The sequence below is a fragment of the Mytilus californianus genome, unplaced genomic scaffold (genome assembly GCF_021869535.1).
Source record: "Mytilus californianus isolate M0D057914Y unplaced genomic scaffold, xbMytCali1.0.p SCAF_11, whole genome shotgun sequence".
Taxonomy (NCBI): Eukaryota; Metazoa; Mollusca; class Bivalvia; order Mytilida; family Mytilidae; genus Mytilus; species Mytilus californianus.
Window position 1 is genome coordinate 21,885,014 of NW_026262593.1, and position 16,674 is coordinate 21,901,687.

The 16,674-nt window shown below is 31.2% G+C and overlaps 1 protein-coding gene across 1 annotated transcript in view; it reads left to right on the forward strand.

The window, feature by feature from the left end:
* The window catches only part of LOC127719725 (uncharacterized), a 264,736-nt gene that overhangs the window by 46,825 nt on the left and 201,237 nt on the right, over positions 1–16,674 (forward strand). Inside the window, exons 15-27 of the mRNA XM_052225963.1 lie at positions 788–961; positions 1,271–1,480; positions 4,971–5,013; positions 6,155–6,318; positions 12,027–12,194; positions 12,604–12,813; positions 13,263–13,305; positions 13,685–13,857; positions 14,245–14,409; positions 14,895–15,104; positions 15,471–15,513; positions 15,773–15,936; positions 16,389–16,571. Coding sequence (XP_052081923.1) covers positions 788–961; positions 1,271–1,480; positions 4,971–5,013; positions 6,155–6,318; positions 12,027–12,194; positions 12,604–12,813; positions 13,263–13,305; positions 13,685–13,857; positions 14,245–14,409; positions 14,895–15,104; positions 15,471–15,513; positions 15,773–15,936; positions 16,389–16,571 — 1,950 coding nt within the window. The remainder of the gene's footprint in view (positions 1–787; positions 962–1,270; positions 1,481–4,970; positions 5,014–6,154; positions 6,319–12,026; positions 12,195–12,603; positions 12,814–13,262; positions 13,306–13,684; positions 13,858–14,244; positions 14,410–14,894; positions 15,105–15,470; positions 15,514–15,772; positions 15,937–16,388; positions 16,572–16,674) is intronic.

The window sequence follows — 16,674 nt, forward strand, 5'->3', positions numbered from 1 at the left end:
ATGTTTGAACATGTTGAATACAGGAACACCATTTTCTTTATTAATAAACTTGTTTATGATGTCACCTAAAGAATTCATCAACCTTGTTTTTTACAATGTTTTCCAGCTTGCAGTAATCACATGGTGTTGCAGTTTTTTTTCTACAGAACCTGTGTATAAAAATTTACGGACTACACCAAAAACTGTTCATCTTTGTATTTTAATTATGTTGCACATTTTTCAACTAGAATAACCATTCTGGAACTTTTCTGTCATCATATTTTGTATCCGTGTTGAGTTTCTTATCTTTTTTTCCCGTCTCGTTTTTTTAATTTTTCCAACTATACTAAAATGGCATACAACAACAAAACGTGATGGTAGACCATGCGATAATCAAAACACTGGTTATAAATACTTTAATCATCAGTGACATGAATTATGTTAGGCAAGGTTATTTAAAACTGATTCAGCAAGTAAGAAAAAAGAGACTCCATTGTGACTGAAGACTTTGTGCACATCTTTGTGTAGACAGTTTTCAGCATAAGATAGGTCTCATATATTTTTCTCTTTAGAATATATGCTATAAAAATCGTACTGTTACAGAGCTTAAATGGGTTCAAACTTTGAGTTTATACTGTCATGAAAAATATTACTATGAAATTATCCATGTAGCTTTACAATTTTATATTAACCAAAAGGGAAAATTAATAAATATTCAGTAGGTGTAAAGACATCAAGAATATTTTCTGATATAGATATGACCCATTTATTCGGAATCAAAATATTAACTTAAATGACTATCTTACAGATTTCTCTGAGTCTGGCTGGAGAAATGAGATGAACATTACAGCTGATGCTCAGCTGTTCCCTGTAGACATAGCCAGACTGACAGAGGCTCTATATGTTGGACCTTATCAGGCGGATACACTTTGTCAGGGATACAATTCACCGTACACAGGAGCTATAAATGGATGGAAAGATGGTAGGTTATATGCATAAAATGAAGTGGTTTTGGTCTCAACTGCAAAAAGTGACAGAAGTGAGACTTTATGCATCAAGGTCAACATTTGTTAAAGTTAGCAAATGATATTACAAAATTAATGTACTAAAAATTGATATATAGTGTTCCATGTTGCATTGCCATGTCAAATATTAGAATGTCAACTTCAACATGTTCAAGATTGTATTGTTGTCAATTTGAGCGCCAATTCATCAACTTAACAGTACACTTCTGAATTTTTAAAGGTTGTTATGTAGAAATTGAATGATATTCATACTATTTACATCACAGAATGCTCTGCTTCTGACTTGGAGAACTTACCATCGGATACGATGAAGTGTTACATACCTGCCAACTGTAGCTTTATCAGGTGTTGTCATGAAGTTGGCCTACTTGGTACACCAATGGAAACAGAGCTTGAAATTGACTCGTGTAACTTTGAACTGTCTGTCAGGATAGAAAAACTTGAGTTCAAAGTTCCCTTCCATGACTACCAGTGGGGTAAGTTCTAGTTACGGGTCAGTTTATTTGACATCAAGATTTTAATAATTTTTTTGCAAATGTAATATTTACGTATTTAAAAAAAAAATTGGGGGGAAGAGGTATTACATATTTTGCTATATTATATGTTGATGTTCGAAAATATAAATGGGGAAATTCATTTTATTTTATGGCGTGATATTTAACAAAAAATAGTCTAATTCAGATAGAATATTTTGTAAAATTAATATAGACCTTAGGAATTTTAGAGATAGATTCCTGCATTTTATGTAGACTAATGTCACCATTAATGTAATTAGACATTTTGAAAAACGCCTGTAAAAGTTTAAAGTCAATTTATGAAATTACTACAATTATTTTACAGAATGAAATGTTCACAAAAACTGAGCCAGATTTTGTTATACTCATTTTGCCCTGTTGTTTTTAAAATTACATTGTTTGCTTTAAATCTGCTGTCTTAGCACTGCAGCTGCAGTAAATTTGTTGTTACCTTGATCATGGCACATGTAATCAGCTCTATCACAACTTTTTTCACTTAATGTTTCAAAAACATGAGATTTTGGAAATAGCACATCCATGAAAATTTTCTTTTCCGTGTGTTCCCTAAATATTTAAAGTAACATTAGCATTATCTTGTTGACATACATCTTTTGGCTTATCAGAGCATCCAACAGGCTGAAGTAGATATTATGGTTGATGATTCATGTACATTTGTATATCATTTTACACTAACTCTAGGTCTATCTGTCAATGTAACTGGTCTGGCTTCTTATGGAGTTCATGCAATTCCCTTAGGTTTTGTTTCGTGGTTTCCTTGATTTGTCTCTTGGTCTCTTTTAAATGTTATAGCATCGGTTATCTACTGTTGCCTTTATTCATCAGCTTGATAAGACTTAAAAATTCCTATGAGGCAGTAAAATAAGATACTAATATATATGCATCACAACCAAACACAGGCTGATATGTTGAAACTCATGCTATAAAGAGGAATCTGGTTGGATATGTAGAATGTATTAATTCACATTCTTTCTTAATGTGGAAAAGCTGTTGTTAAATTAGAGTATTTTAAAATATAATTCAATAGCACTACATTTCTGAAGAATTTGATCAAATAAAAGATTTTCTTTTAAAGCATTAGCTGTCAAATTCATGTTTATCTATTTGACTCCAATTTTCATATTTGATTTATAACATACTAAAACATGTAAAATGAATATTCAAATCATAAAATGTTTGAAATAAACAATTTACAATGCGTAGACCTGATAATATGTATCAGCATTTTGTGTGTATTTTAGACTAGTCGCCATCTTATTAACCATATATGTGACCTCCGAAGACTGCAAACAGTCATATAACCTGATACACACATTAATATAGATATAAATAGATAGTAAATAAATTCAATTAGATTTTTCTTGGTCTTTAAGATTTCATATTATAGGTTAAAAAAAATATGTTAATTATCGTTTTTACCGGTATAAGAATGAGTTTTTGTGGACCAAATCAATCAACAAATCCTTGACCCTTGTTTCACTTTCAGTGTTAACATTATTTTCCTTTTCGTAGCTGAACACGCCTGTGCTATCTCTAGCTAAGGGGTTGAAATGAAGGTCACCTGAATACTGATTTAATTAGGTCAATGTTTGGAAAAATTAAACCAATCTAGCTGCTAAAAGCTAATTATTTTTTCACTTTTTCATTTTCATTAATGATTGAAAAAAAAATATATTAAGTTTTTTTTATATCTCGTTGCAAATGCCCTTTAAAAGAAAGTCCATGTGCAAGTTTTTGTTAGTACTATTTAGCCACTCAAGTATAAAAAAAAATATTGAAATTTATTTTATCTGAACCATTTGTTGCTTTGTTTGCTAGAATTTGTTTTGGTCATATTTATATCAATAATTTCCTATTTTTACAAATTACCAAAAACCGCACAGGCAATGTGTTGAATTTTGTATCTTAATTTCAGTCATTTTACAAAGCCTGTGAAGGTTAGGCATTTTATAAATGGATAGAAAATTCAGTCATTTTACAAAATGCTTAAATTTAGAAAATCCCTGTAACATTATTTCCATAAATCATTAAAAAGAGGAATATAAGATTTTTTTTATGGCCCAATTTTTTTCCAAATAAATGGTTGATTTTCTAATTGTTAGCTCACCTGGCCCAAAAGGGCCAAGTGAGCTTTTCTTATGACTTTGCGTCCGTCGTCGTCGTCTGGCGTCTTCCGTCGGCGTCGTCATCCTCCGTTAACTTTTACAAAAATCTTCTCTGAAACTACTGGGCCAAATGAAATTAAACTTGGCCTAAACCGTCCTTAGGGTATCTAGTTTAAGAAATGTATCTGATGACCCTGCCCATCCACCATGAATGCCGCGATGGCTAAAAATAGAACATGGGGGTAAAATACATTTTTTGGCTTATAGCTCTGAAACTAAAGCATTTAGAGCAAATCTGACAGAGGTTAAAAATTTCATCAGGTGAAGACCTATCTGCCCTGAAATTTTAAGACGCATCAGATAACCTGTTGATGGGTTGCTGCCTCAGATTTGGTAATTTTATGGAAATTTTACAGTTTTTGGTTATTATCTTGAATACTATAAAAGATAGAGATAAACTGTAAACAGCAAAATTGTTCAGCAAAGTAAAATCTACAAATAATTCATCATTGCCAACATGGTCAAATGACCCCTTTAGGAGTTATTGCCCTTCATAGTCAATTTTTTACAATTTTTTGACAATTTTTGTAATCGTTTACAAAAATCTTCTCCTCTGAAACTACTGAGACAAATTAAACCGAACTTGGCCTCAATCATCATTATGGTATCTAGTTAGAAAATATGTCTGATAACCCTGCCTTCCAACCAACATGGCTGCCATTTATAAAAATAGAACATTGGGGTAAAAAGCAAGTTTTGTCTATTATTTTTTTGAACCGTTATAAATACAGAAAATCTGAAAGGAATAAATATGTTCAGAATAATGAGCTCTACCAATTGTCCATACATACGTCAAAACTGTTAGACAAATTCTTATAGGAGTTATTGCCCATAAATGACAAATTTTACGATTTTTTTTTTCATTTTTGGCTTTTATCATGAAAACTTTGATATTTAGAGAGAAACTTTTTTCTGTTAAGCCTCATTATGATAGATAAATAAACACTCTAAATCTAAAATATTATCAGCAAGGCAAGATCTATTAATAAGTCAAAGAAACTAAAGAGACTAAAATATCAGTAATACAAGATTAACAAAATAGAGATTTTTTTATGGTCTATTCTTGTCTACAATGTTGGAGAGTGTCCCTTGTTTGATATTTCCATAGACCAAGGTGAGCGACACAGCCTCTTGAGAGCCTCTAGTTTACTTTGCAGTGAACTTGTACTATCATCTTTAAATTATTCATAAATGTTTGGAATTTGACATTGTGAATATTATTTATTTGCCATAGTGGTCAAAGTGACAATATTTTTAACAATTTACAGGAGTTGTACAAAGTATGGACCTGTTTGGTTTGTTGACAATGGAGTAAGTATCAACTTATTTTAGTTTAGTAAATGCAGAACAGCATAATTAAAAAAATAAGTGTGAGTATAATCATTTGACCATTAAACAATGGTTAAACACCCCTAGGGTAGGGTATAGAAATATGCTCAAAGTGTTCCATGTAATATTTCTTTCAAAAGACCCTACTCTTTTATAAATGCAAAAATTATGAGTTATTTTGAATGTTTTCATAATTTTTTTATTAGTCTTGGTATTAATCTCTTAATATATGAGGATCCAGTAAACCTACACTGTAATACCTTCACAACTGGCACATGGACACACCACTGCTTCTTCTCTGCCTCCCTGTAGGATACAGTGGCCGAGTGGAATATAAAGCAGTGTAGAAAGTAAACTTTATGATGTATAAAAAACAGTCAAGTTTGGGCAAACTAACCACAGTTTATTTCAAATTCATACAAGGCAATAATAATCATGACTAGCGATAATCTAGAATTGAATAGAAGATAAGCCAAACTGTGGTTCTCCAAAAATTGAATTGTCCAAACCTGAGAAGTAGTGGTAGGAATTTAAGTAAGAAGTAAAAAAAAAACACACTTAGATAATCATATTTATAGTACATGTGAACAAAATTTTAACTAATCAGAATTTATTCATAGGAAATGAATGATTGGTTATCTATCAATTTGCTACACCGTATGCAATATAATGCTTTATTATGATAGAATAACAAAACTCTGTATTCTAAGAATGAAAGAAATGTGGGGAATATATTTATGAAACAGCATTTCAACATATAACAAAAAAAAAAGAAGACACCATGCGCACGGGTAGAGCAAATGATCTCCATTTAAAGACAATTTTCTATACAACATACCAATATTCAAATTGTTAGGAGTCTTAAAAAGTTGTAAATGAAGTTAGCATATTCTAAAAGATCTGTCATATTCTCATTGAATTCTCTACACACTAAGATATAAGTACGGACATTAATTTATGAGGTTACCAACTTAGAACTGATACATGAACATGCGGCAAATTTGGAATTGTTTTTTAGCAGTTAATCTTGACTATTGGAATAGAAATGTTATAAAAAAAGGAAAAATAGGCATCAGAACAGAAAAAGCAGGATACATTTAAGAATATATTCTTTTTCCTACAGCTTTGTGATAGAGAATCTATATGAGGCACAACAGTTCTTAATTTCCATGAATCTGACATTATCCTATGAATCAGCTGGACCCATTAAAGAAGCCAATATACTAATGGACAAGGCCCTTCTATCTAAGAGACAGTGTGATTGGAGCTCTGATTTCCATATTTCTGGTAAGTATTTATATGTTTATCATCAACATTTAACAGCTAACTTGGAATAACTTAGAATTACCCATTTTGTTAAATACTTGATATAGCACTGAGATCTCTTGTTTATTTTTTGTTTATATGTCCCCCATGAGCGGAGAACATAGATATACTGGGCCTCCATCTGTGCTTCCGTCCATCCAGTCTTGTTAGCGCTATCACGTGTACAGTTCTTCATAGATTTTAATGAAACTAATATCCTATGTGTATTTCAGTAATGTCTTGGACACGAAATCAGTGCCGATAAAGTATTTATAAAGAGATATGCCCCTTGGAAACATTAATAAATGGAAAATTGCATCTTTAGAGCTCTCATGTGTACAATTCGTGCCAGATTTTAATGAAACTTATATCAGAGGATAATTTTAGCAATTTCTTAGGCAAGTTCCCAAAAACAGTGCTGATCAATTATATTTAAAAGAGTTATGCCCCTTAGAAACCTTAATTATATGGAAGTTGCATCGTTAGCGATCTCATGTGTACAAGTCTATACAGATTTTTATGAAACTGGTTTCATAGGTTGATATCAGCATTGCCTTGGACAGTTTTGAAAATCAGTGCAGATCAATTATTTTAAAAGAGTTATGCCATTCATTTGTACAATTCTTGCCAAATGTTATGAAACTTATATCATAGGTTTATATCAGCAATGTCTTTTACACTTAAAAAAATCAGTGCTGCTAAAAATATTTTTGAGGAGTATTGCCCCTAGGAAAATTAATTACATGTATAACGGAAATTGCATTGCTTTGCTCTGTAAAAAACTGTTTTATTTAAGTTATTGCTCTTGTACCTTGGATAGATAAAATATGTGCAAGGCGGGGAACAATGGAACTTTTTTATATCATCTTTTTTTTTGCATTTTGGACAATGCTAAAAATAAATTTGTTCAACATGTCCTTTTTAGGTATAATGAATTGTTGTGAAGATATCTCAATAAGCAACAAATACAGAAATAAGTTTCTGTTGTGTTAGACAATTTCAAGGTTTATAGATATTTACTAATAACTTATATTGGATAGCAATATTGCTGTCATGCTGTGATACATGGTCACATATTTTGATTTTGATGCCCTCTTCTAAGGCCATGATGATATTTGATGAATGTGGACCAAAATTTGTCTTAAGAAAATTGTTTTCAGTTGTTAAATCAAATACAATAAATGAAATTGCAACCTTGACTTAATATATTGTCACATATGATGAGACACAGATTAAAAACAGTTTTCTGTTCGTGGGAGGTTGGGGCTTTTTTTTAGGGGGGGGGTGAACAGCTATCAAATTACATACCCCTCATATTATTTATCAATCAGTATATATAACATCTATATATAACTTGTCATATATTTGTGGACAATGAAAAACCTATGCCTACAGTTGGGTGCAGACCAAGCATTACATAAAGTAAATGCACGTTAATGCCGCGTGCATATATTTCGTTAGTTAACTTCAATTTTGGCATTTACTAGTAAACGCGCGTTTACTATAATTACGTTAAAGTGGTCAAAATGGAAATTTCTAATGTCTACCCGAGAAAATGCGCGTTTACTCTGTGTCCATTTAGTCAGTAGTAAACTGGCGTTTACTTCAGATTTCACAAGTTTATTTTTACGTGCACTTAAAAGTAAACAGGCGTTTACTACAGATTTTACAAGTGTATTTTAATGTGCACTTGAAAGTAAACGCGCGTTTACTTTTCGCGTTGACTGATTGTGTAAATTATGAAATGATTAAACTTCATGTACATTTGTACATTAATTTTATTTTGTAAAAGCGACTTTTATCTTAATATTTTATGTATATGTGTTGAAAACCAAAACAATTCAAAAACACTTTTTATTTGAAATATTAACTTTTATTAATTGCAAAAAATCAGTTCCAATAACTTTAAGTAGCGGATTTTCTATATTTTCTTTTGAAAATTAAGTTACATGTACAACTAATATCGACTCATCAATGGCTATAAAATTACACATTTCCGATCGACAAATATACATGCAGCTATATTATAAATAAAAGGAAATGTTGTTTCTTTTAATTAGAAGGTGGATAGAAAGGTTATCCTACGCATCAGAAAACTATTTTTATATGATGGGATATAAACATCATGGTTTATGTTGCTTCGTTCCCCATTTTTAACAGTTTCTGCCTGAATATAACTCTATGCATTTGATACATGGATTTTTCATCGTAATTCACCTATTTGCCTTGGATATACGTATCTGTGTTTGCCAAATGTTCAAACGAAATTGTACAGTGTAGGGATATATAAGGTGTTGTATAATTATGTACCATCTCGTCAATTTAGACAGACTTATCCTTTACCAATTATAAATGATATCTGGGACATCCGAAAAAATATACTCGTTCTAAACATGATGAAATATTTGCCCCTGGACGTTAAGCTACAAACAAAATCAATCAACCGACATAATATAATAACAGTATACTTTTCCAAGAAGAGATCTTCTCATACTTTTCATTATAAAATACAATCAGTCATGTCAGTGTTGGATGATGCCGTTAAATAGTTTTGTTTTAAATACAAACCATCCAAAACTACTGACTTTAGTGACAGTTCATTATTATGGATACAGAGAGGAAATGCTGGCACTCTAAATTGATGCGGACAAAATCTTGCAGTCATTGTGTTCCAATATTGCTGTCATTTGTATTATACAAATCAATCCTGACATAAAAATATTACTGATTTACTATGCAACTATAGGATTTACATAATAAAGTGCAAATATGGTCAATTTTGGTTGATGCAGACAAATTATTTTGTTATACGAGTCAGCCTGAGGTATCAAAACTACTGAATTTTTTTTACGATACAATATTTTGAATAAAAAGAAGACATGCTGGCACTCTAAATTGATGCAGACAAAATTTTGTAGTCATTGTGTTCCAATATTGCTGTCATTTCAATTATACAATCAATCCTGACCATAAAATCTTACTGATTAACTATGCGACTTTAAGATTTACATATAATAAAGTGCAAATATATTCAATTTTGGTGGATGCGGATAAATTATTTTGTTATACAAGTCAGACTGAGGTATCTAAACTACTGAAATTTTTTTACGATACACTATTTTGAATAAAAAGAGGACAAGCTGGCACTGTAAATTCATGTGGACAAAATTTTGTAGTCATTGTGTCACTATTGCTGTCATTTGTATTATACAATCAAATTACTGATTTACTTTGCGACTATAAGATTTACATTATAAACAGATAAAGTGCAAATATGGTCAGTTTTGGTTGATGTGATCAAATAATTTTGTTGTCGAGCTTGTGACTTTTGTCATACTTGATGCTTCATACTTTGTATATAGATGCCTTATGTTACGAAGTTTCCGTCTGTCATATGTCCATTGTCCTTGACCTCATTTTCATGGTTCAGTGACTACTTGAAAAAAAGTCAACATTGTTTGTAATGTTAATTTCTTTCTTATTAAGAGTAATAGTATAACTATATTTAGTATGTGCGTACCTTGCAAGGTCCTCATGCCGTCAGACCATTTTCATTTGACCTCGTTTCATTGATCAGTTTTTGTGGTCAAGTCCATATATCAGATACTATAAGCAGTAGGTCTACTATATTTGGTAAATGGAATGATTGTAAGATGTACATGTCCAACTGGTAGGTGTCATCTGACCTTGACCTCATTTTCATGGTTCAGTGGTCAAAGTTAAGTTTTTGAGTTTTGGTCTTTTTTTCTAATACTATATGCAATAGGTCAACTATAAATGGTGTATGGAAATATTTTATGATGTACATGTCTGTCCCACAGGTTTTATTTGACCTTGACCTCATTTTCACGGTTCATTTCTCAGTGTTAAGTTTTTGTGTTTTGGTCTGTTTTTCTTCAACTATAAGTAATAGATCAACTATATTTGATGTATAGAAGGATTGTAAGGTGTATATGTCTGTCTGGCAGGTATCATCTGACCTTGACCTCATTTTCATTGTTCAGTGCTCAATGTTAAGTTTTCATGGTTAAGTTTGTTTCTTAGATACTATAAGCAATAGGTCAACTATATTTAATGCCTAAATTGATTGTAAGGTGTACATGTCTGTCTGGCATGGTTCATCTGACCTTGACCTCATTTTCATGGTTCATTGGTCAATGTTAAGTTTTCTTGTTTAAGACTGTTTCTTAGAAACAATAAGCAATAGGTCAACTACGTTTGGTTTATGGAATGACCTTGACCTTATTTTCTTGAATCATAATAAGTGTATGTGTTACTTGTAGTAAAGCTTTGTATTTAGGACTATCAACATGCAATCAATGGTTAGTAAAGAAGGCGAGACATTTCAGCGTGTGCACTCTTTATTATATTTGAGCCAGTCTGAGATGTGAAAACTGCTGGATTTTGGTGATGATTTAATTATTTAAATAAAAGCAAGACATGCTTGAACTGATTATTTATGCAGAACAAGAATATTAAATATACTTAGATTAATTTTCAATTAGTTAAAGAGGTGTAATATCATTAACTGTAATTGTCAATATGTCAATCGAAAATGACCAGTTGGTATTTTAATTGTGATGTACCTTATCATTTGATATGTAAGGTCAGTGTATCCAAGATACGATGACAATCTGCGTTAGCGCACGTTTACTACAAACAGTAAACGTGCGTTTACTTTTTACGAAAATAGAAGACGCGCCTTTTTTCACGTTAACGCGTAAGTAAACGTGAGTAAACACCGCATTAACTTTTTCCGCCCGTCTACATAAAATGCTTGGTCTGCACTCAACTGTATATATAGGTTCATTTGTATCCATAAACAATGCCATATCAATCATTTGAAAGGTACCTTAGGAAATTGGTTTCATTTGAAGTATACAAAGTTTTGAGTATAAATTAGGTATGTATATCAAAATATTGGGATTTATAGCATCAGCAATTGGTGGTCAGCTCAGTTGAAATACCACACAGGAAGATATAATTGAGAAAGACATTAATTTGACAAATATCTAATGCATTTAAAACACACGATGGTTTTAACTTCATCGAATAATTATGTACAGACAAGTTATCTTTTGTGTGGCGATATGGTTTTTTATTAATACAAACAGATTTTTCATTTTTGTATTTCAAAGCAAACCAAATTAAAAAAAAAATATAAAAAAAATCACGTAACAAGATATATATCGGAAGAAAATTAGAATCAGCAAAAAAGGAGAAACGGACCCATACCCTAATGAGGGTGTGAAACATGCCAAAATCAGTTACCTTGACCTTGAGTACTTTGATCTGTATGATATTAGAATCTTGTCCTGGGCATATCTGTTGTAATGTAGAACTAAGCTTGATCACAATTGATATACAGATGATCATGGGAAATCAATGTTTTCATATTTTTAAATCAGGTCACTGTGACTTTTACTCTGAGCACTTTGTTTGGAATTAAAAAAAATATGTTCTCTTTTAAATACTAGAATTAATTCATTTTAAAAAAACTCATTTTGGGAAGCTTTTATGGATTTGTTTAAAATAAATGCAAGAATTCATTTCTTAATTTACAGTTTTTAAAACCTTCTGATACTAGCATATATAAGATTGCAAATTCTGACAAAAAAAAAAACTTTTTGACAATAAAACATTCAATACACTTTGAAATTTAAAAAAAAAAATTGTTCTTGATGTTTCAGATTTTTCACTGTACACATATTTGATAAACAGAAACCAAAAACCTACTGGTCCTTTGACATCAAGCATGTTACTACAGTTTATGGAAGATACCAATCTGGCACCATTCATGCAGGATGAAATGTGTAACAGAACTGGTGCCCTGTATAACAATCAATCATGGACACAAGGTACAAAACAATTGTTTATCTTATTTCATAGCTGCATGCTTTTGTAACCTTTGAATTATGAGAACTCTGTCAACTTCATACAACTTTTATCTTCAATATACTCAGTTTGGACACATATATAGCAACTTGCTATATGTAAAACATGTGCATTCTTACGGAAAGTGAGTTGGGACCCACTGATCTAAATGATGTTTTTACCTAGTGACCTTTTAGTTTCAATCATATTTTTAAAAAAATCTATAAAATTAACAAGAATAGCAAATTATGCATTTTTATATTCTGCATCCATACATTGAACTTTTAAACCCAGCCAAATGCTCTGACTATTATATTGAAATAAGATAGCTTCATCAAGCACTATCCAATTCTCACTCGAAATAAAACCTATTATTAACTATTTTTTTTTCAGATTGTGCTGCTAAACTAACATTGCCAACTTTATCAGACAAAGTTAATGGCCACATAACTACTATGTGTACAGGTGTGCAAGGTTGTATAGAGAATGATCTGATTCAGAGGTCAATTGAATTCTCTCTTCTACTGGATCCCTGTTCAAACAGACTTAGTATCAGTATAGAGAGAGCTAGATACAACAGAACACTCAGTGATTTTGAATATGGTTAGTTACATGTGAATATGGGAAAGTTATATTTGAATATGATAAGTTACAAGTGAACAGGGTAAGTTACGTGTGAATAGGGTAAGTAATGTGTGAATGGGGTAAGTAACATGTGAAAAGGGTAACTGACAAGTGAACAGGGTAAGTTACATGTGAATAGGGTAAGTAATGTGTGAATAGGGTAAGTAACATGTGAGCAGGGTAAGTGACAAGTGAACAGGGTAAGTTACATGTGAATAGGGTAAGTAACGTGTGAATAGGGCAAGTAACATGTGAATAGGGTAAGTTACAAGTGAACAGGGTAAGTTACATGTGAATAGGGTTAGCTACATTTGAAATATAGGATAATGTATCAGATGAAGAAATTGTCTTTTTGTGGCCATGTAATTATTCCATAAATATTTTTAAATCTTGAGACAGTGTCAGGTTAAACTTTTTTTCTATTATAGGGGAGGATCATTCCTACAATCTACAAGGAATTGTCCGTCTCAAGTAAGTGTGTCACATTTTTAATGAAATTTAGAAAGAAAAAAAAAACAGTTTACAAATGATCTGCTGAATAACAAAAAGAACATAAAACTAACTATAAAAATCAGGTCAGAAAAAGCCTCGTACTCAATATGGGCATTATCACATTAAATAATGTTAGTCTGAAAGATAAATGCAAATTTAGTGAAGGTGAAAAAAAGAAATAAATTTAAATGAATTCATAGAACTACACAAGTTGCCAAATTATTGCCTTTTCAAGTACAGAGGAAGGTTCTGATGGACAAAATAATTCAAGTCACTTACTTAAGATGAATTAGAGATATCTATTATTGTTAAGCTCTTTTATTTTTTTCTCTAACATGCTTTTTAATTTGTATTTCAGATATAACATAGAGGATCTTTACACAGAGCGTTCTTATCTGTTAAATGTGGTTGTCTATTTTTGCTATGAGACATCGGGTATTACCTGTACACTTGAGAACACATTTACAATCTTTGAGAACACCAAGTTACCTAAAATAGTGTGTAGCTACGATCAAGGATTCAAAACCTCAGGTATAGATGCACCATTTTCAGTTAATCTGATTATCTTTTGTCTAATTGAAACAAAAAACATTTAGGGAATCCATTCATGACACATAATTGGAATGTGCTGAGCAAAAAACACAAAAATGTAAAGGAACAGTGCTTTTATTGCACTTCAGTTTTTCAGTATTTTTTATGAATAAGGACATGTTTGAATTTATAGTTTTTGAAAAATATATGGATTGTATAAGTTCAGAGAGCACTCAGGGATCAACAAAATACTTTATTTTAGTATACTTTTAGTTACAACAGTGAGGATCAAAAGATCTTTAACTTTTTTTGTTTTACAATGTTGTCAATATTTTAACTACATGTGAACAGTTTGTAAGGTATGTTATTTTTTCTATTATTTTTCAGGTTTCTCTAAGACCCAGTGGTATGCTGACAATGGAATACCAGACGGACAAGTTCTGCCTGACTGGGCAGCATCATCATTCCTGAATGACCTTCACATTGCTGCTTATTTACAGACATATCAATGTGGACAGACTGGTCAACAATTTACAGATGGATGGAATCTTGGTGAGGGTTTCAATTTCAACCTTATTTTTTTACATTGAAAAATTGTAAAATACTAAAAAAAAGGTATGGATTAAGACCATGAAAATAAAATGAAACAAAAAAAAAAAATTAAGAACACTGGGTCTTAAAGAAAAATACAAAAAAGATCAGGAGAGTTAAAGTAGTGGAAAAATATTTTTTTTATGGTTTTCTTTTTTAATTTTATTAAGATTCATTGACATATCTAACTACATGTACTTAATTTAAGAGTAAATGGTTATATCACAGCAAACTTAAAGAATAGTAAAATCTTTGAATCATCAAGGAGCCTGTTTGGCATAATCAAAAAGATGCTATGACTCTTAATTTGGTTTCCCCTGAATTATGAAATACAACTGTGTACATGATTCTTACATTCAGGATGCCCGAAACTCCTTATCTTGTAGCTCTCTAAACTATTTAGAAATAACCAGACAAAATATATTAAATATTCATACATTTTACAGGCTGTACAAAGACTGTCAGTTTACCAAACATCACCGATTCCACAAAATGTCACCTGACCTCAGCTTGTACTGCAGTAGAATGTTGTACTGAAATTGACTTCCTCTCAAGGTCATTCAGGACTTACCTACATATTGACCCCTGTAAACAAATATTGTATCTTGGAATTGAAAGTTTCAATAGAAAAGTATCTTTGATTGATTATATGGAAGGTAGGTACCAGATGTTTATCAAATAAAAATATATAAGGGCTGATTTTACAGTTATGTCGTCTGCTGAATAAAGTGAGATTTATAACCCGTTTAACCTTTTTTTACATATTGTTTTTAAATTTGAACTTGGAATTGTTTAATTCATATAATTTTTTTTCAATAGAATTGATAGTGGTCAATCATGAAAAAGAGAAGAGTTCCTCACTGTCATGTTTGTTTTTAAAGTTATCACATGTAATTTTACTGCTAAATGATATCAAGCTTTGAATGAAACATTTCAGCTTTAACTTTTTACATAGATTTAATGCAATGAGACCTGTAATTGTAGTAAATTATAAGTAAATCTTTGACATTTGTTCTTTTTAGGAACAAAGAAACAGTTTGCACTTGTTGGATCAGTTATGATTGAGTGAGTGTTGCGTTAAATTATAACAATCTTTAGTTTTCACTACTTTAAAATAATTACTTTTTTTTAAATTTCACTATTTAAATTAAAGCATATCTTGTGTCTGTAAATACTTTTTTCTTTTTCTTATACAAGTGTTTTTCTTTTGTGAATCTTTAATAAAAAGATTAAAAATTACCTTCAGATATCATCTAATGTAACCTTTGTCTAAAAATAACAATTCACACGTATGCATACTTGAATCTCATGTTATATTTTCTAGCTACATAATAGAAGATATACCAGGAGAGAGTATGTACTTGGTCAGTATGAATATATCCAACTGTTATGAGGATGGACAGCCGTGTTATATGGTCACTACAGTCTTTGATAATACCAGATTACCTAAAGATCTGTGTGAATGGAAAACTGACTATCATATTCCAAGTAAGTCAAGATTTTAGACTAGTGTCGGAATATTAAAATTGAAACTTTGTAAAATGAACACATGTAAGATCATGCCAATCAAATTAAAGTTTCTAATGATCTAGGAAATTTTTGGTAAATTATTATCATGGAATAGACTGTGTTATTCAAATTAGTATTGTTAAACTAAAACTTTGACGAGCTAATATGAAGTTCTAATAGTTAAAGGGGGTATCATCCCTGATCCCACTTATTGTTTTGTCAGAATCCTGTATCTCTCTTATCATTGTTATAATAGAGCTTCTAATTTCAGAAGTCTCACCCGACTTTTATTCCCGCTTTCACGCAAAATAATTTCGGCTTTTCATGTGTCACGCTTACAAAAAAATAGGCCAATTGAGCATCATGATTAGACCCAAATGAAATCTACTTGAAAGTATAATTATACCATGTACCATTTCAAATCCTTACAGATTTTTCGTTTGAGACATGGAAAGGAGATCAAGGATTGACCATAGGTGACCCTTTACCAATGTGGGCAGAACTTTTATTATACGAACAGACTGGTCTATCTCCTTATTTACAAGATAGTCAGTCTCAGTGCAGTAGAAACAGTGCCAGGTTTAACTCGTCTATTGCTGGTGGATGGATAAATGGTAGGTGTTATTAGTATATTTGTTGAATGAACAAACTGGTCTGTCTCGTTATTTACAAGATAGTCAGTCTCAGTGTAGTAGAAACAGTGCCAAGTTTAACTCA